At 47.2% G+C, this 21,122-nt stretch overlaps 1 protein-coding gene across 1 annotated transcript in view; it reads right to left on the bottom strand.

Annotated features, from left to right (window-relative positions):
- Positions 1 to 21,122, bottom strand: part of Catsperd (cation channel sperm associated auxiliary subunit delta) — a 50,732-nt gene that overhangs the window by 20,705 nt on the left and 8,905 nt on the right. The window contains exons 6-15 of the mRNA XM_045134727.1: positions 18,957 to 19,024; positions 16,101 to 16,214; positions 11,947 to 12,030; positions 9,443 to 9,593; positions 7,833 to 7,919; positions 7,190 to 7,272; positions 3,374 to 3,550; positions 2,699 to 2,812; positions 1,722 to 1,811; positions 203 to 261 (exon numbers count right to left, since the gene is read on the bottom strand). Of these exons, the coding sequence (XP_044990662.1) occupies positions 203 to 261; positions 1,722 to 1,811; positions 2,699 to 2,812; positions 3,374 to 3,550; positions 7,190 to 7,272; positions 7,833 to 7,919; positions 9,443 to 9,593; positions 11,947 to 12,030; positions 16,101 to 16,214; positions 18,957 to 19,024 (1,027 nt within the window). The remainder of the gene's footprint in view (positions 1 to 202; positions 262 to 1,721; positions 1,812 to 2,698; positions 2,813 to 3,373; positions 3,551 to 7,189; positions 7,273 to 7,832; positions 7,920 to 9,442; positions 9,594 to 11,946; positions 12,031 to 16,100; positions 16,215 to 18,956; positions 19,025 to 21,122) is intronic.

The following is a 21,122-nucleotide window of genomic DNA, read 5'->3' as shown; positions in this document are numbered from 1 at the left end:
ATCAGAGTGGCCTTGAACTCAAAGCAATCCTCCTACCTCAGCCTCCCAAGTGCTAGGATTAAAGGTGGATACTACCACACCAAGCTTGTTATCTTAATACCCAGAACCGGGGATTCCATGTCAGCTCTGCTCCTGCTGTGGCTCCAGGAAACCCTGTTGATCTCCCCGACCCCTTCCCATGCTGGGTGAGCACATTCCATACCTAGAGGTGAAGTTAGGGTCTGACCTGCCCCAGTGATGTTGCTGTTTGAGTTCAATGTCCTATGGAGAGAGGGGAAGGGAAGAAGAGAGGAAGAGGGAGGGAGGCAAGGAGAGACAGACAGACAGACAGAAACAGAGAGAAGAGAGAGACAGCCTGCATGAGAAGTTCAGCGAGTCAGGTAGGGTGGCACAGCAAGCACCTTTGGAATTCTACTTTCCAGGAAGTTACTGGAAATTCTCAGAGCTGAGGACTTTCACCCTCTGGTAACACTTGACCTGGGGGGCTCCCCCACAACCTGTGACTTCATCTCCCCCTGTATTTACACGCAATTACTGAAGCCTCCCCCGATGATTAGTCTGTTAGATCAATTTCTGTCTGGTCAGGGCTGTCCTGTAGAAATTTCCCCATGCATTCCTAGACACCTCTGTCAAGAATGAACTTGAACATGACACTGCGGCCTAGCAGGGGCATACAGGACAATGGGTCCCCAACCCTGCCTGACCACAGCCAACCTGGCCATCTTGCTGCCACTCAGCCCTGTGCCCTCACTCACCTAATGGCTCTCATCCTCCCCAGGGTTACCATGTAATGCTTCTTATTTGGGCACATGCATTTGGGGGGGGGTGTATTTGTGTGTGTGCGCACGCGTGTGTGTATGTGTATGCCTGTGGAAGCATGCATGTGTGCAGGTGTGCATAAATGTGTATGCATGTTTGTAGGGGTCAGAAGTGAATGTCAGCTATCTTCCTTAATCATTCATTCTCCACTTTATTTTTTTATTTTTATTTATTTATTTATTTTTTGGTTTTCTGAAGTAGGGTCTCACTGTAGCCCAGGCTGACCTGGAATTCACTATGGAGTCTCAGGGTGGCCTCGAACTCTTGGAAATCCTCCTACCTCTGCCTCCCGAGTGTTGGGATTAAAGACGTGCACCACCACGCCCGGCTTCCACTTTATTTTTTTAAGAGAGTCTAACTTAACTAGGAGCGCGCTGACTGGGCCAGACTAGCTAGTCAGTGAGCCCCAGGAATCCTCCTGCCTATGCCTCCCCCATGCGGGAATCACAGGTGCTCACCACCATGCTCAGTATTTGACATGAGTTCTGGGGGTCCTAACTTAGGTTGTCATGCTTGTACAGCAAGCGTTCTACCTACTGATCCATCCATTGCCCCAAGCCCCCAAGGGACACTTTAATGACATTGTATATGTGGGTGGTGGCCACCTTCCTGTCCTATCCCAGGGTGGCAAGGCAGGGGCTGTGCTCTCTGTGGAATCCCAGACTCTTGATGCCCATGCAGGCCAGGAAGGGAGCTAGAAGAGGAAGGCCCCACCCGGACACCCCTGAGATGTTCATAGCTGTCATTCCAGGCTTTGTGAGGCTGACGCAGGCGAATCATGAGTTCGAGGTCAGCCTGAGCTACATAATGGGAACCTTTCTGAAAATAAAAAAATGATATAGGTGATGGATTTAGACAAGGCCAACTGCCTGGTGTGGCTGGAGTAGGGTGTGGGTGCTCACCAGCTTGAATTTGATGTTGCCATCCAAGGTGTTCTCATACTCATACAGGATTGCCTGAAACCCCAGGGAATGGGGGTTGCTCACCATCACCTAGAGGGGCATGGATATGAGAGGCAAATGTGGAAGCACAGCCAGGAGTACCCAAGGGGGTCAGACACTGTGGGGATTTGAATGTGAACACATGTCCCTCATGGCCTCAGGCGTTGTTTTGTTTTGTTTTGTTTTTGAGGTAGGGTTTTCACTTTAGCCCAGGCTGACCTGGAACTCACTCTGTAGTCCTGAGATGGTCTCAAACTTACAATGATCCTTCTACCTCTGCCTCCGAGTGCTGGGATTAAAGATGGGCACCACCACACCCAGCTCTCAGGCATTATTGTTTGTTTGTTTGAGCTTCCTGATCCAGCAGTTTGCTGGAGGGGGAGTGTCACTGGGCGCTGTTCAGATTCCAGCCCAAGGTGTATTGAGAGCAGTTTGAGCTCAGGGGGTTCATGCCTGCTTCTTCTGTTGCTGACTAATTGGGGTCCAACCCCCCCGCACTCGGGTCTGTGGCAGTTGGGCAGCTTCTTCCCCCATCGACAGAATTTACTCTTGATCTGTAAACTTGAAATAATCCCATTTCTCCCATAAACTGTGTCTGCTTTGGATGATTGTCCCAGCAACTTGGAGCTGACTGCAGCAGCATCCACAGGGAGCCCCTGTTCAGGCTCAGAGAAAGCCCTGGGCTTGCACACACAGTGGCTGGGCCAACCCTGAGCGTACAGCTGGCGTGGACCACCCACCAGAGGTGGCCACCGACCAAGGTGCTGCCAGGGCTCTGGTGCAGAGCTGGGGATGCGGGAGAGAGGAGGGACCTTGGGGGTGAGCGACAGAGAGCTAGGATCTGCTAACTGGAGAGGGACTGCAACTGCATGTGAGGAAGATGAAGAAGGAGGTGGGGGGTGGGGTGGGTGGGAGGGAGGAAGAAGAGACTGCCTCACCAGTAAAACCGGGAAAGTGCCAGGCTGGGGTACCATGAAGGCAGACAGCTCCAGGTTGCTGTTCATGTCAATGGTGTATAAATGATCTTCTAGTGGTCCCTGCAGAAGTTCCACCTTGTGAGGAAGGCCAGGAATAAATGAAAAACGAGAAACCCAGTTCCTGCTCCCCAAAGCAAAAAGATGATGGGAGGTGATGCTGGGGGTCTGGACCTGGAACATTCCACTCATTATGGTGTTTCTACTTAATGCCACTGTAATCTCAGGGTGGCCTTGAATTCACTGCGATCCTCCTACTTCTGCCTCCCAAATGCTGGGATTAAAGGCCTGCACCACCATGCCCAGCTATTTAACTTTTTTTTGAAACCCACTCTAGCCCAGGTTGATGTGCAACTCACTCTGGAGCCTCAGTCAGGCCTTGAACTCAAGGTAATTCTCCTCCCTCAGCCTCCTAAGTGGTGGGATTAAAAACATATGCCACCAGGCCAGGTTAATTTTTTATTTTGAGACAGAGCCTTACTAAATTGCCCAGGTTGAGGAATTCAATGTCCCCCTGCCTCAGCTTTCTGTGTAGATGGTGCCTTTCTCCCAGAGCTTCCCTCACTGCAAGAGCAGACAGGCTTGGGTGGGTCGCAATGAACACTGTCCTGTGTGCATGGCACCCAGGGGATCACGTACATTGCACTTTGGAATGTGGAAAGCAGGAGACCTGAGAAGAGTCTGAAGGTTCAAGAAGCACTTCTGGAAGTCGAATGCCTGAAACTGCGGGTCCGAAACTGGAGTAAGTATATTCAGAATCCCCGGGCCCTCGAACGTCATGGTGGCATCCTCCAACCAGGTTCTTTGTTCAAAAAGCTGGTGAGAAAGGGAGCCCTGTTCTTTCCATCTTTCTTTGATTCTTTCTTTTGGTTTTCTAAGGCAGAGTCTCACTCTAGCCCAGGCTCACCTGGAGCTCATTTCTGTACCCAGGCTAGCCTCAAACTCACAGAAATCCTCCTGTCTTAGCCTCCCCAGTGCTGGAATTAAAGACATGTGTCCCATGCCAGGGTCTTTTTTGTTTGTTTGGTTTTTGAGGTAGAGTCTTGCTCTAGCCCAGGCTGACCTGGAATTCACTATGGAGTCTCAGGGTGGCCTCGAATTCATGGCGATCCTCCTACCTCTGCCTCCCGAGTGCTGGCATTAAAGGCGTGCGCCACCACTCCCAGGTCCTTTTTTTTTTTTTTTTTTAATTTGACACAGAGTGTCACCATCTAACTCATGCTGGCCTGCAAATCTCTATGTACGTACTTCAGGCTGTTCTCACAATATTTCAGGGCTGGAGAGATGGCTAAGCAGTTAAAGGCACTTGCTTGCAAAACCTACAGGCCCAGCTTTGATTCCCCAGTACCCACATAAAGCCAGATGCACAAAGTGGTGTATATGTCTAGAGCTCAGTCAATTCAATGTGTTGAATGAATGATGCTGGTGTCACAGTTTTCCTCTGGTAATTAAATGAGTAAGGAAAGTTGGGTGTTTTATCATGGGGGATGGCCCATGAAATGCATCTGTTTATTTATTCAGTCATTTTATCTTATATTTTATGTATTCACTTATTTGAGAGAGGCAGGTAGAGAGATAGATACATAGATACTTAGATAGATAATTGATAGAATTCATGTGTCAGGTCCTCTAGCCACTGCAAACGAACTCCAGAGACATGTGCCACCTTGTGCATCTGGCTTTATGTGAGTACTGGGGAATCAAACCTGTGTCTTTTGGCTTTTGCAGGCAAGCATCTTAAGTGCTAAGCCATCTCTTCAGCCTACACTCATTTTTATTTTATGTTATTTTATTTTTGGTTTTTCAAAGTAGTGTTTCACTGTAGCTCAGGCTGACCTGGAATTCACTATGTAGTCTCAGGGTGGCCTTGAGCTCACAGCAATCCTCCTACCTCTGCCTCCCAAGTGCTGGGATTAAAGGTGTGCACCACCACATTCAGCTTCCGCTCATTTTATTTTATTTTGCAGTGATGAGAATGGGACCCAGGGCCTTCGCCCGTGTTTGGCAAATGTTCTGTCACTAAAGCCACACCTGGCCTTGGCTTTGTACGTCTTCACAGGCCACAGACCTCTTTGGAGAATAGTGGTCCCTGGACTGTCCCAGTGATGACCACAGGGCAATGGGCATCGGGTCTGTATGTCAAATCCAATGAGCTTATTCAAGTGCACTGTTGGGAACTTTCCAGGTAATATGGTGATGGTCAAAAGGATGAGCAAATCAGGAAAGAATGGGTAAGGTTGACTTCAAGGACAAGTATGGCTCAGCTACTAAGGGGAAAAGGACACTGAGCTTTGGTATTCTATCATGTGACAAGTGGATGTCCTCATCCCCTTCACAGGGCTATCGCCATAACCCTAGGGTCGCCACCTAGTATCTCTATGACCTCATATCGATGACTAACTGCTTCAGTGCCTCACTTTCCATCATCCAGTGGGCAGAATACAGTTCTACTTTGTCAAATAGTAATTCAGGATATACAGCACATTAAAAAAAAATCCATGTCTAGAGAGAAAATCATCCAGAGGGCTGGCTTAGTGGTTAAGGTGTTTGCCTGCAAAGCCTAAGGACCCAGGTTTGATTCCCCAGGACCCACGTAAGACAGATGCTCAAGGTAGTTTATGTGTCTGAAGTTTATTTCTAGTGGCTAGAGGCCCCTCTCTTTCTCTATCTGCCTATCTGCCTCTTCTTCTCATCTATCCAGAAAGAAGATCTGAAGAGATGGCTCAACATTTAAGGCACTTGCCTGCAAAGCTAACAACCCTGGTATGATTCCCCAGTACCCACATAAAACCAGATGCACAAAGTGGCACATGCATCTGGAGTTCATTTGCAGCGGCTTGGGGCCCTGGCACATCCTTTCTTTCCCTCTCTCTCAGTTCTCTCTATATCCCTCTGCTTGCAAATAAATTAATTTAAAAAATTAATGAATTTTTTTTGTTTTTTTGAGGTAGGGTCTCACTCTAGCCCAGGCTAACCTAGAATTCACTATGTAGTGTCAGAGTGGCCTTGATCTTGCAGTGATTCTCCTACCTCTGCCTCCCAAGTGCTGGATTTTAAGAGATTTGCAGGCCAGCATGAGTTAGATGGTGACACCACCACGCCTGGCCCTTCTTTAAAAAGTTCTAATTTAGGGCTGGAAAGATGGCTTAGTAGTTAAGGCACTTGCCTGCAAAGCCAAAGGACCCTGGTTTGAGTTTCCAGGACCCACGTAAGCCAGATGCACAAGGGGGCCCACGCATCTAGAGTTCGTTTGCAGTGGCTGGAAGCCCTGGTGTGCCCATTCTCTCTCTGTCTCTCTCTCTCTCTTTATCTGCCTATTTATTTATCTTTCTCTCTCTCAAATAAATAAAATATTAAAAAGTTTTGACTTAGTCAGTTGAGATGGTGCACACCTTTAATCCCAGCACTTGGGAGGCAGAGGTAGGAGGATTGCCCTGAGTTCAGGGTCAGCCTGATATTACATAGTAGATTCCAGGCCAGCTTGGGCTAGAGTGAGACCCTACCTCAAAAAAAAATGATTTAAAGAAATCCATCATGGTGCATATGATGGCTCATATTCACTGTCAATTTGACAGGACCTGGACTCACCCAGGAAAGCAGCCTCCAGGCAGGCTTGCTCACTGAGGTGGGAAGACCCACCTTCACTGTGGGCAGCACCACCACATGATCAGGGTCCTGGACTATACAAGTAGCCAAAGCTTCACTCTCTGCCTCCTCACTACGGACCGAATGTGACCACAGCCTCAGGCTCCTTCTGCCACGATGGACTGCATCCTTGAACTGCGAGCCAAAATACACGCTTCCTCCCAAAAACCGATTTTTGTCGGGCATTTCATCCCAGCAACAAGGTAACTAGTAGAGAAACAAGTGACAAAGGCTGCTTGTTTTCTACCAGGTGTGAGCAAAAGTAGATGAGGGAAGCACAGAGGTTAATGGTGTATACTAGAAGCTGGGTGAAGCCGGGCGTGGTGGTGCACGCCTTTAATCCCAGCACTCGGGAGGCAGAGGTAGGAGGATCGCCATGAGTTCAAGGCCACCATGAGACTACAGAGTTAATTCCAGGTCAGCCTGGACCAGAGTTAGACCCTACCTCGAAAAACAAAACAAAACAAAACAAAACAAAAAAAAAAAGAAGAAGAAGAAGAAGAAGAAGAAGAAGCTGGGTAAGCGTGGGGGAGGGGCATGCAGTGGGGCCAGGGATGCAGCTGGAACTGGGCATCCAGTCATATACCTGTCATCCCAGCGTGTGGAGGTGGAGGCAGGAAGAATATGACATTCAAAGCCCCTCCTGGCTGTCTAGCAAGTTTGATGCCAGCCTGGGCTCCCTGAGATCTTGTCACAAAACTCAACAGAAATAACCACAGTGATGCTCATCTATAGATGCAGCAACAGGGGCTTGAGAATGTGCCTGTGCCATACCTGCCAGTGAAAACCTGGCTTCTGGCTTTTACCTACTTTCATTACAGTGGTTTGCAGGTACCCATGACTCCCATAATACAATTCATCCTCCCGTGTGAGTATGGCCAGTTCATTCTCATCTGGGAAAGAGAAAGCAGATATACAAATGGTCAGTCTCCTGGACCAAAACAAACCAAAAAGTTCAGAAAACGGATCAGAACTAAGGAGACAGCTCAGCAGTTAAAGGCATTTGCTTGAACAGAAAGAAGCAATCTCTCTTCAGCATCTCACCCTTTGCACCACCATTAGGTGGCATAAGCAGGAAGCCACACCCCACACTGGCCCAGGACATGGGGTTCTGGTATAATGACCTACAATCCAGTTTATATACATTACATGCACCCAAGCTTCAACCAATTACAGGAAGCCAACTCTCAGCCAATCACAGGCAGCAGAGCCTCAGCCTAACACACATGGCTGAGTTTCAACCACTCAGACACAGCCAAGCCTCCACCAGTCACAAACAGCTGAGCCTCCACCAATCACACACAGCCAAGCCTCAACCAATCACATGCACTTGAGCATTGACCAGTTACAGTCTGGGAGGAAAGGAGGAAAGTAGAGAGGAAGGGAGAAAGAAAAGAAGGGAAGAAGGAAGGGGGAGGGAACGAAAGTGGAGGAAGGAAGCTCAGGTACGCACTGGTGGTGATGGTGTAGATGGTGATGTTGTCCGCAGACCAGGAAGAAACCGTGTTCCCCTGCAGCTTTACATAGTCAATGATCTGACCTAGGAGGGGACAGGGACATTCATAAACCTCGGTGCTGTGTGCATTCTGCATCCTATGAGAGCAGATCCCGGGCTAGTACCACCCTGAGCTCTGCCAGCAGCAGCACCTCTCTAGCTGCTTCATTGGCTTTTGATGGACTTGTGTTCAAAAAAACGAGTTCTAAAACACGTGACAGGACAAGACAACTCCTGCAAGTCCCCCTGGGGAAAGTGCCTGAGCTGGGAGAGAAAAGGTTTCCTGATTACCAGGGACTTGAACAAGACAGAGTGACTTGTTTTGTTTTTCTGTTTGTTTCTTTTTCAGGTAGGGTGTCACTCTAGCCCAAGCTGACTTGGAACTCACTCTGCAGCCCAGGAAAGCTTCAAATTCAGAGTGATCCTCCTGCCTCACTCTTCCTAGTGCTGAGATTAAAAGCATATGCCACCACTCCCAGATCAGACTGACTTTTAATAGGGGTAACAGCTATAAATAATAACATATGGGGACCTGGAGAGATGGCTCAATGGTTGAGGCTCTTGTCTACAAAGCCTAATGACTCGGTTTCGATTCCCCAGTACCCACATAAAGCCCGATGTGGTGCATGCATCTGGAGTTCATTTGTAGTGGCTGGAGGTCGTGGCATACCCATTCTCTTTCTCTATCTGCCTCCCTCTCTCAAAATAAGTAAATAAATAATTTTTTTAAAAAGCCAGAGTGGTGTTCCACACCTGTGACTTTAGTGCTTGGGAGGCTCCAGCGGGAGAGTCAGAGTTCAAGGCCTGCTGGGCCGCCAAGCGAGATCTGCACTCAACCAAAGAAGAGAGATGGAGGTGCAGGTAAGTCACAGAGCACTGGTCCTGTGGGCAGCAGCCCCTGGGGACCTCACATACAAGAGGGACAAGATGAGCACCCAGCACAGTAGCACATTAGGATATCAACACATGGGGGGCTGAGGCAGAAGGATGGCTGTGAGTTTGAGACAAACCTGAGATTACAGAGTGAGTTCCATGTCAACCTGGGCTAGAATGAGACCTTATTAAAAAACAAACAAACAAACATGAGGTGCTCCCTTTCTGTGATGGATGGCCTATCATGGGGGCTCTGTCCCCTGAGCCATTTTTTCCAGGGACGGGGGAGTGGTGACAGCTGTCTCCCCAGTCTGTTATGAGACTTAGGAAATGTGTGGGTGGGTCTCTGGCCACTGGGGAATTATGGGGTCAAGACTGGGTGCTCCAGCGGCTGCAACTGAGCCTGGGAACCCAGGTGAAACTGTCCTCTCCTGGGCTGGGGTTTGTGCCTGTACAAATGAGGGCTGTGGCACAATCCAGTCTCATCTGCCTGGAGGTACCACTTCCTGATTTCCCCTGTGCCAGGAGAGCTCTGATCATTTGAACATGCATGACTCCCCATCCTGGATACTTAGTTTTGAGTGGAAGGCCCTGACTGATCTCAAGGAATTCCTGTTCTCAGTCCACTAAATGAGACCTGAAGTCCAGATCCAAATCCATCCTAGCTGGAGGAAGCCCCAAGGCACACAGCTCACCTGAATTGGGAGATACCAATAGGCTGGACTGACTCCAGAGGATCAGAAAACCCCTCTGGCCTGGGACGCAGAGGATTTCTAGGGGCGTCTTGTAATCAAAGACCAGACCCAAACTTCGGTTCAGGGGGTGATCTGAGTACGCAAACATACCCTGAGACCAAAAAGACAATCAGTAGTTAGAGAGATGGCTCAGTGGTTAAGAGTGCTTGCTTGCAAAGCCTGCTTGCCATGGTTCAACTCCATACAGGCATTTGTTTGCAGTAACAAGAAACTCTGGTGTACCCATAACACGTGTGCACACGTGAACATGTGCCCAGATGGGCAAATACATTAATAACTTTTTTCAAAGGGGGGGCAGGAGAGGTGGCTTAGCAGTTAAGTCACTTGCCTGCAAAGACTAAAGACCCATGTTTAACTCTCCAAGTCCCACATAAACCAGACACAAAAGGTGATGCAAGTGCAAGGTTGCACGTGTGCAGGAGGTGGCGCATGCATCTGGAGTTCAGCTGCAGTGGCTGGAGGCCCTGGAGTGCCAATTCTTTCTCTCTCTCTCACTCTTTCTCATTAACAAAAATAGGGCTAACTGGGCATGGTGGCGCATGCCTTTAATCCCAGTACTCGGGAGGCAGAGGTAGGGAGGATCACCGTGAGTTCGAGGCCACCCTGAGAATACAGAGTGAATTCCAAGTCACCTTGGGCTAGAGTGAGACTTTCCTCAAAAAACAAACAAACAAAAAAAGCAAGGTTGGGAAGATGGCTGAGTGGGATAGCTGTGCAAATGTGACTACCTGAGTTTGGACCCCCAGTACCCAGGGCATCCTGGACATGGAGCATGAGTGTCTGTGACCCCAGTGCAGCTGTGCTGGGAAAGGAGGTACAGGCAGGAACCTTAGAGCTTGAGGGCCAGCCAGCCTGGTACGGGTAGTAGTGAACAGGAGACCCTTCTTCAAAGAATGTGGACAGGCGATCAACACTCAAAGTTGTCCTCTAACTGCCCCACAGAGACTATGGCCCATCTGTGCCTGAATTCACACACACCATAGCAAAAAAGATAGCCAAGGGCTGGAGACATGGCTCAGCAGTTAAGGTGCTTGCCAGCAAATCCTAAGGATCCAGGAGCGATTTCCTCCTACCCATGTAAAGCCAGATACACAAGGTAGTACAAGCTTCTGGAGTTCATTTGCAGTAGCTAGAGGCCCTGGTGTGTCCGTTCTCTCTATGTGCCTCTTGCTCTGTCTCACTCTCTCTCTCTAACAGTGACGGGCATGGTGTCACACGCCTTTAATCCCAGCACTTAGGAGGCAGAGATAGGAGGATCTCTGTGAATTTGAGGCCACCCTGACACTACATAGTGAATTCCATAGTGAGTGAGACCCAACCTTGAAAAAAAACCACCACCACCACAAACAACAACAAAAACCCATGAAAACAGAAATGGCTTGTGAACTCTACTGAGAAACTTGGATCACTTTTCCAGAAGGTGCCCTGTGAGGAGAGAGGGACACCATGAGACCACTGCCAGCACCTCTACAGTCTGAACATGTTCACACTCGGGATCCTGAATGAGCTTAGGAAGGGGTCAAGAAGACTGTCTCTGTTCTTGCACGAGCAGCTGCTCCTGCTCGATCTGCTACAAAGAAGAGCCTGGCTCCATGTGTAGGCCATGCTGTGTGTGAAAGTAGCTCATCCCATGATGCCAGAAGCCCCTGTGTGAATCCCAATGATGAGCCCAAACACCTCTCATCACTATGCTCCCTAAAATGAACTGCTGACTCCCAGAGCTCCAGTTTCTTCAGTGGAAGGTACCCCAGGGGAGAAGCAACAGATTAACTGACACACCTGGCTTTCAGTTCATCTGTGGTGAAGAGACCTGAGGGGGCAAAGCACCCAGCAGGTTCACAGACCCACAGGAGGCCAATGGTGAGGGGTGGGAGATGGAAGTGCTGAGTCAGTGTATGGGAGACAGCCTTCTGAGTTTCTGCCTCAGGAGAAAGACTGGGGGGGGGGGTGAAAGGTGAGTAGGGGATGGATGATTGGTTGGATGGGCGTGTGGGTAGGTTTATGGATGAACAGATGACTGAAAAGCTAATTGTCTTTCACATATGAAGAGCTACATACATGGGGCTGGGGGATGGCTCAGTGGTTAAAGGCACTTGCTTACAAAGCCTACAGGCCCAGGTTTGATTCCTCAGTACCCATGTAAAGCCAGATGCATAAATTGGCACATAGAGTTCCTTTGAAGTTACAGAAGGCCCTGGTGCACCCATTTTTTACTTTCTCTCTCATAAATAAATGAAAACATTTTTTAAGCTACATACAGGCTGAGTGTGGTGACACATGTGTCTGTCATCCTAGAATTTGGTAGATGGAGGCAGGAGGATCAGGATTTCAAGGTCAGTCTCAGCTATATAAGACCCTGTCTCAAAAACAAAACAAGAGTTGACAACACGGGTTTCCACAGAGCCTTGGCCCTGGTCCAGGCTTTCCCGTGCCCAGTGACTTACCTTTTCATTTTCTATGATGAGCATCCCGACCTGGGACAGGGAGTGAAGGTGGAAGATGCCCCCCAACGTCCCCGTCAACTCCTTCTGCAGAGCAGACAGAGAATTACATATATTCATTACTGGAGACAGCACCGTGTTCTGGGTTTAATTCTAAATTTAAGTCCAGATTATATACTAATTTCAAATGAAAGAATGTCTTCTTAAATATTTGAGAGCTGTAGAGATGGCTTAGTGGTTAAGGTGCTTGCCTGCAAAACCTAAGGACACAGGTTCGATTCTCAAGTACCCACATAAACCAGATGTACAAGGTGGCGCATGTGTCTGGAGTTCTTCTGCAGTAGCTAGAGGCCCTGGTGTGTCCATTCTCTCTGTCTTTTTCTCAATCTCTCTTTCTCTCTCTTTCAAATAAATAAATTAAAAAAAACAATTGAGGGGCTGGAGAGATGGCTTAGAGATTAAGCACTTGTCTGTGAAGTCTAAGGACCCTGGCTCAAGGCTCAATTCTCCAGTACTCACGTAAACCAGATGCAAAAGCTGGCACATGCATCTAGAGTTTGTTTGCAGTGGTTGGAGGCCCTGGTGTTCCCAGTCTCTCTCTTTGCTTGTAAATAAATTAATAAAAAATATGTTTAAAAAGTTTTGCAGGACTGGAGAGATGACTACGCCGTTAAGGCACTTGTCTGCAAAGCCTAAGGACCCAAATTTGATTCCAGAGTACCCACGTAAGCCAGATGCACAGGGTGGCACATGCATCTGGAGTTTGTTTGCAGTGGTGGAGGCATTGACACCCATTCTCTATCTGTCTCTCTTGTCTGTCTTTCTATGCTTGCAAATAAGTAAATAATTAAAAAAAATGGAGCAGGTGTGGCAGCACATGCCTTTAATCCTAGCACTCAGGAGGCAGAGGTAGGAGGATCACTGTAAGTTTGAGGCCATCCTGAGACTACATAGTGAATTCCAAGTCAGTCTGGGCTAAAGAGAGACCTTACCTCAATACAAAAGAGAGAATGTTTATTTTGGCAAAATTGATACACACATACCAATGCAAGTCTGGGAGTGTGGGGCCTCCTTCTCCCAGGCTGCAGGTTGCAAAGCCCTGCTGGCCAACTGACTTCTTTCTCTGTAAACATCTGCTGTGTCTCAAAATAATATAGCTTGTAGTTCTGTGAGAATGTGCTCCTATGATGATCTATGGTAGCAGCTGATAATTAATGAGCCTTTGGCAAAGTGGATAATGAGAACACAGAGGGCTAAGGTTCAAGGCCTCTGCCCTCTGAGATAGAGGCCCTGGATCCCTTGTTTTCTGTGTCTATTGTATTAACTTAAGCTGCACTGTCCTCCGTGGGATCTTCTGGCCCGTACTCGATGTCAATGGAGCAGGCCTAGGCAAGGACTTTTTGAACAGAAGCCCAGTCACTCAAGAAGTAAGACGACTCACCAACCACTGGGACTTCAGGAAATTAAAAAGCTTTTGTACAGCAAGGGACATTGTGAATAGAGCAAAGAGGCAGCCTACAGAATGGGAGAAAATCTTTGCCAGCTGTACATCTGACAGCAGATTAAAATCTAGGATCTAGAGTTGGAGAAATGGCTTAGTGCTTGCCTGCAAAGCCAAAGGACCTAGGTTTGATTTCCCAAGGACCCATGTAAGCCAGATGCACAAGGTGGTACATGCATCTGGAGTTCATTTGCAATGGCTGAATGCCCAGACACACCCATTCTCTCTATCAACCTCTTTCTCTATCTCTCTCTCACAAATAAATAAAAATAATATATATTTTTAAATCTAGGATTTGCCAGGTGTGGTGGCTCACAACTTTAATCCCAGCACTCAGGAGGCAAAGGTAGGAGGATCACCATGAGTTCAAGGCCATCCTGAGACTACATAGTGAATTCCAGACCCTACCTCAAAAAACAAAGCAAAACAAAAATAATAATAAAATCTAGGATTCGAACCAGGCATGGTGGCACACTTCTTTAATCCCAGCACTTGGGAGGCAGAGAGGCAGGAGGATTGCTGAGAATTCAAGGCCACTCTGAGACTATATAGTGAATTTTAGGTCAGCCTGAGCTAGAGTGAGACCCTATCTCAAAAAAAAAAAAAAAAAAAAAATCTAGGGCTGGGTGTGGTGGTGCATGCCTTTAATCCCAGCACTTGGGAAGCAGAGGTAGAAGGATCACTGTGAGTTTGAAGCCACCCTGAGACTACATAGTGAATTCCAGGTCAGCTTGGATGAGAGTGAAACCGTACCTTGAAAAACCAAAAAAAGAAAGAAAAAAATAGAAAAGAAAAATCTAGGATTTAGGGCTGGAGAGATGATTTAGTGGTTAAGGTGCTTGTCTACGAAATATAAGGAACCAGGTTTGATTCCCCAGTACCCATATAAGCCACATTCACAAAGGGGTGATGAATTTGGAGTGTGCAGTGGCTAGAGGCCCTGGTGCACCTATCCTCAATCTCTCTCCCTTAAATGTATATGTATGTATGTATTTGCTTTTTCAAGGTAGAGTGTCACTTTAGCCCAGGCTGACCTGGAATTCACTCTGTAGTCTCAAGGTGGCCTCAAACTCACAGTGGTTCTCCTACCTCTGCATCCCAAGTGCTTGGGATTAAAGGCATGTGCCACCACGCCCACGTAAGCCAGATGCACAAGAGGGCTCATGTGTTTAGAATTCGTTTGCAGTGACTAGGGGCCCTGGCACACCCATTCTCTCTCTTCCTCTCTCTGCCTCTTTCTCTCTCTCTCTCTCTCAAATAAATAAATAAAAATAAAAGTTAAAAAAATTTAAAATCTAGGATTTACAAAGAATTCAAAAACTAAATAATAAGAAATCAAACAACCCAATCAAAAACTGAATAGAGAGTTCTCAAAAGAAATACAAAAGGCCAATAAACATCTGAAAATATGTTCTACATCTTTACTTAACAGGGAAATGCAAATTAAATTTGAGATTCCATTTCATTCCTGTCAGAATGGCTATCATCAAGAAAACAAATGACGCCGGGCGTGGTGGCGCACGCCTTTAATCCCAGCACTCGGGAGGCAGAGGTAGGAGGATCGTTGTGAGTTCAAGGCCACCCTGAGACTACAGAGTTAATTCCAGGTCAGCCTGGACCAGAGTGAGACTCTACCTCGAAAAACCAAAAAAAAAAGAAAAGAAAAGAAAAAGAAAACAAATGACAACAGATGCTGGCGAGGCTGTGGGGAAAGAGGAACTTTCAGCATTGTTGGTGGGAATTTAAACTGGTAAAGTCATTATGGGAATCAGTGTGGGTGTCCTGAGGCAGCTAAAAATAGACTTACCATATGACCCAGGTATACCACTTCTTGGCATATATCCTAAGGACTTTTTAGTCACCACCTTAGAGATCCTTGCTCATCCGTGTTTATTGCTGCTCTGTTCACAGTAGCTAGGAAATGGAACCAGCCCAGATGCCCTTCAATTGATGACTGGGTAATGAAGGTGCAGTACTTTTACACAACTGGGTTCTACTCAGTTGTAAAGAAAATGAAATTGCTGGGTATGGTGGTGCACACCTTTAATCCCAGCACCCAGGAGGCTGAGGCAGGAGGATCACTGTGAATTTGAGGGCAGCCTGGACTACAGATGAGTTCCAGGTCAGCCTGGGCTAAAGTGAGACTCTACCTGGAAAACAATGAAGCCCGTGGCTGGGGAGAGTGTAGCTCCCTTCTTTTGTTTTTTTTTCGAGGTAGGGTTTCACTCTAGCCCAGACTGACCTTGAATTCACTGTGTAGTCTCAGGGTGGCCTCAAACTCACAGTGAATCCTACCTCTGCCTCGGTGCTGGGATAAAAGGTATGTGCCACCACGCCCGGCCATGTAGTTCCCTTCTTGTTGTGAGGATGAACCATCTGAGCAAAAGCAGCTGATGGAAGAAAAGGTTTTATTTTTGCTTACAGTTTTGTAAGGAAGCTTCTTGATGGCAGGGGAGAGGGTGGCATGAGCAGACGCTGGGCATCACCTCTGCCACCATGTCTAGCTTTTGTGCTTGATACAGACTCTCACCATGTTGTCCAGGCTGTTTTCAAATTCCTATGGCCGATGGATCCTCCCCCTCAGCCTCCAGAGTAGATGGGGTGCTGGGTAGCATAGACATTTTTTACTTTCATCTTCTTCCCCAGTTGGCCATACCTGTCCTGGGAAGATGAATTCCTCGAAATTATATCCTCCGTTACTTGAGTGGTAGATCCTCGTTTGAGATAGTGGTTCTCCACGCATGTATGCAAAGACATCATTATTCATTTCCTAGGGGGAAAGATAGATGGAAACCAGTGTTCTTAGGAGAGGGCTCCTTCATGCTTCTGAGCTGCCATAGTGCTGGGGAAGAAAAGTCAGCCACAGGTTTACGCAGCAGTGGACCAGAAAAGATGTGTCCATGGGTGCACTAGTGGCATGACTGTTATGGGGGAAACCAATGGATTTCTGATTGGACTGGAGGCCTGCTCCACAGGAAGAAAGGTATCCTTGTTACTGAAAACCTAGTCAAAAGCCTAAGGCTGGGAAGGTCATAGCCCCAGAAGAGAACCTACGACTACTGTTCAGCTAAATGGATATGTTGTGCCCACCAAATTGCCTTCTCAATATGTATGTCCATAGATAGTGCTGCTGTCATGTTTGGACAGAGAAGCTTCTCTTTCTGAATGCTGGTGACCACTGGGGAGGCCCAAATCACAGGAACATTTAGAGAAGTGACAGTGGAGTGTTCAGCACTAATTGAGATATCTCTAACACACCCTGCAAGGCTCAGGGACCATTGAAGAAGAGGTGGTGGAAAGAATGTAAGAACAAGGCCTGCTGTGGTGATGCACACCTTCAATCCCAGCACTCGGGAGGCAGAGGTAAGAGGATCTCGGTGAGTTCAAGGCCACCCTGAGACTACATACTACTGAATTCCAGGTCAGCCTGGGCTAGAGTGAAACCCTAACTCAAAAAACAAACAAACAACAACAACAACAAAAAAAACAAACAACAGCTAGGCATGGTGGCACATGCCTTTAATCCCAGTACTCAGGAGGCAGAGGTTGGGGGATTGCTGTGAGTTCAAGTCCACCCTGAGACTACATAGTGAATTTCAGATCAGACCGGGCTAGAGTGAGACCCTACCTACACACACACACACACACACACCTCAGGATATATGTTACATTAAAAAAAAAGTCAATCAGAGCTGGGTGTGGTGATGCATGGCCTTTTAATCCCAGCACTCAGGAAGCACAGGTAGGAGAATCTCCATGAGTTCGAGGCCACCCTGAGACTACATAGTGAATTCCAGGTCATCCTGAGCTACAGTGAGACTCTATCTTGAAAAACAAACAAAAAAAGGCATCCAGGGCTGGAAATGGCTCAGTGGTTCAGATGCTCGCCTGAAAAGCTGAAGGACCCAGGTTTGATTCCCCAGGACATACATAAGCCAGATGCACAAGGTAATGCATCCGTCTGGAGTTCATTTGCAGTGGCTAGAGGCCCTACTGCACCCATTCTCTCACTCTCTCTTTCTATCTGCCTGTTTCTCTCTCTCTCAAATAAATAGTGTAGATATGTGAAGCAGGGTATAGTGATACATGCCTTTAATCCCAGCACTGGGGAGGCAGAAGTAGGAGCATTGCCATGAGTTCAAGGCCAGCCTGGGCAACAGAGTGAATTCCACATAAGCCTGGAACCAGAGTGAGACCTTATCTTAAAAAAAGAAAAAAAAAAAAAAGCCTAGCTTGGTGGCAAAATGCCTTTAATACAAGTACTTGGGTGGCAGAGATAGGAGGATCACCATGCGTTTGAGGCTAGGCTGGGACTGAAGAGTGAGTTCCAGGTCAGACTGGGCTAGAGTGAAACCCTACCTTGAAAAAAATCAAAAGAAAATTTTGTCAATAAAAGTGTTTTAAGCTGGGTGTGGTGACGCACACCTTTAAGCCCAATACCCAGGAGGCAGAGGTAGGAGGACTGTGGTGAGTTTGAGGCCACCCTGAGACTACATAGTGAATTTCAGGTCAGCCTGGGTCAGAGTGAGACCCTACCTTGAAAAAAAAAAAAAAAAAGCTTTAAAAGGGCTAGAGGAATTGCTTAGTGGTTAGAGCACTAGCCTACAAATCCAAAGGCCCAGGTTCAATTTCCCAGGTCCCACGTAAACCAGGTACACATGGTGGCACATGATTCCAGAGTTTGATTGCAGTAGCTGAAGGCCTGGAGTGCCCATTCTCTCTGTGTCTACCTCTTTCTCTCTTAAATAAATTTTTTAAAAGATTAAAAAGGAGCAGGAGAAAGCCAGGTGTGGTGGCTCACACCTTTAATCCCAGCACTCAGCAGGCAGAAGTAGGAGGAGAGGTGGAAGTACAAGGCCACCCTGAGAGTACATGGTGAATTCCAGGTCAGCCCGGCCTAGTGTGAGACCCTACCTTGATAAAGGAAAAGAAAAACAAAAAGGGCGGGGGAGGGCAGAAGAGATGGCTTGGCAGTTCAGGTGCTTGCCAGCAAAGCCAAAGGATCGATTCACTTCCCCAGTACCCACGCAAAGCCAGATTACACAAGGTGACTGGAGAATGTTTGCAGTGGCTAGAGGTCCTGGAGTGCCCATTCTCTCTGTGCCTCTTGCTTTTTTCCTCGTTCTCTCTCTCAAATAAATAAAGAAAAGAAAAAATATTTTAAAACAGTTTTAAGAAAGGTTTAGGGAGATGGCTCAGTGTGTTAGTGCTTACCTTTCAAGTATGACCTTTTTATCCCTAGTACTAGTGTAAAAACCAGGCATAGTGACGTATGTCTGTAACCCCAGCACTGTGGACAGTCCTTGGGACTCACTGGTTAGCTTGTCTGGCCAAATCTCTCAAAGAATTAGGTAGGGAGTAACTGAGGAAGACATCTAGTGTCAAACTATGAACTTCACATGCATGCATACACGTGTGCCCACACATGTATGGGTACATATACACACATACATGTACACCACACATACTGCACACACATTAAACAAAAGAAAAACAGGAAGATTTTCTTTACCAAACAAAACTGTACTTCTTCCAAACAGCAACTGTCAACATGAACATGGGAAACAGGCCGATCAACACCTGAGAGAAAATGATTACATACCTTCATAATAATGCATGTATATATAAATTCAAAATTTGTATGCTGTTTGGAGACAAGGACTTATAGGCCTGAACTTGCTATGTATCTCTGATATCAAATTCATGACAATCCTCCTCCCTCCATTTTCTGAGTACTGGGATGACAGGTGAGGGCCACTAGGCCTGAGTCTGTATAAAAGTCATGGTATGCTTAGGGGTCTCAATGCCAGGAGCAGCTGCCCCTCACCTGAGCAAAACACATGCCTCCAGTCATTGCCAAGTGTTCCCTGCAGTGGGGCACACGTCCCCCAGTTAAGATCTACTGGCTTAAACCAGGCATGGTGGTGTGAACCTTTAATCCCAGCACTCGGGAGGCAAAGGTAGGAGGATCACTGTGAGTTTGAGTCCACCCTAAGACTACATAGTGAATTCCATTCTAGCCTGGGCTAGAGCGAGACCTTACCTCAAAAACCAAAAATTAAAGTAAAAGATCGACTGTTTAGGAGAAAGAAACAAAACACTTCTAAAAACTTACTCATTTGGACATGTGTGCATGGGCATGCCAGGGCCTCTTGCTGCTAAGCACCAGACATTTATGCTGCTTTTTGTGCCTGGCTTATGTGAATGACTTGGGAATTGAACTGAGCTGGCAGGCCTAAGCAAGCACCTGTAGAACCACTGAGCCATCCTACCAGCTAACAAACTATTCATTGATTTCACTTAAAAGTAGAAGCAGAGGCTTAAATGTGATTTAGCCATAGAGTTCCTCCCAAGAATCCACAGTGAGGGCTGGGTATGTGGTCAGCGGTAAAGTGACAGCCTAGAACCCACAGTGGGGGTTGGGGGCAGTCAGTGTGCAGTCCCTACCTCACATATTCAAGGATTTCATCCCCAGCAGGGAAGAAAAGGGCACAGGACATCCCAGCACACTCTTACTTGTATAGTAACTATCATAGAAACACAAGTTAGTAAGCTGCAGGAAGGAATTAGGGAAATCAGAGCCCTTGTACTATGTTGGAGAGAATGTAAGATAGTGTGACCCCTATGGAAACAATTTGGCAGTTGATCAAAAAGTTCAGCTTAGGGCTGGAGAGATGGCTTAGCGGTTAAGCGCTTGCCTGTGAAGCCTAAGGACCCCGGTTCGAGGCTCGGTTCCCCAGGTCCCACATTAGCCAGATGCACAAGGGGGCGCACGCGTCTGGAGTTCGTTTGCAGAGGCTGGAAGCCCTGGCGCGCCCACTCTCTCTCTCTCCCTCTGTCTGTCTTTCTCTCTGTGTCTGTTGCTCTCAAATAAATAAATAAATAAATAATGGATAAAAAAAATTAAAAAAAAAAGTTCAGCTTATGGGGGATGGAGAGATTGCTCAGTGGTTAAAAGTACTTGCTTGTAAAGCCTGCTGGCCTGGGTTTGATTTCCAGTACCCATATAATGCCAGATGCACAAAGTGGTGCATGCACCTGGAGTTTGTTTGCAGAGGCAAGAGGCCATAGCATGTCCAATCTCTCTTTCTCTTTTCAAATAAATTATACACACACGCACACACACACACACACACACACACACACACACACACATTTCTTAAGAGGTAGGGTCTTATTCTGGCATAGGCTGACCTGGAATTCACTCTGTATTCTTAGGGTGGTCTCGAATTCATGGTAATCTTCCTACCTCTACCTCCCAAGTGTTGGGATTAAAGGCGTGAGCCACCACACCCAGCTTAATTCATTTGGCAGTCTCAGGGTGGCCTCGAACTCATGGCGATCCTACCTCTGCCTCCCAAGTACTGGGATTGAAGGCATGCGCCAACATGTCTGGCAAAATATATTTTTCTTCTTCTTCTTCTTTTTTTCTAAATATTTTTTTTAAGAGTAGGAAAGGGCTGGAGAGATGGCTTAGAAGTTAAGGCACTTGCCTGTAAAACCTAAGGACCCAGGTTCAGTTCTCCATGACCCACATAAGCCCCATGCACAAGGCGGCACATGCCATCTGGAATTTGTTTGCAGTGACTGAAGGCCCTGATGTGCCCATTCTCTCCCTCCCTCCTTCCCTCTCTCTCTTTTATACTTATTTATTTTGTTATTATTTATGAGGGAGAGA

The sequence above is a fragment of the Jaculus jaculus genome, chromosome 15, assembly GCF_020740685.1.
Source record: "Jaculus jaculus isolate mJacJac1 chromosome 15, mJacJac1.mat.Y.cur, whole genome shotgun sequence".
Classification (NCBI taxonomy): domain Eukaryota; kingdom Metazoa; phylum Chordata; class Mammalia; order Rodentia; family Dipodidae; genus Jaculus; species Jaculus jaculus.
This window is presented reverse-complemented; position numbering and strand designations above follow the sequence as displayed.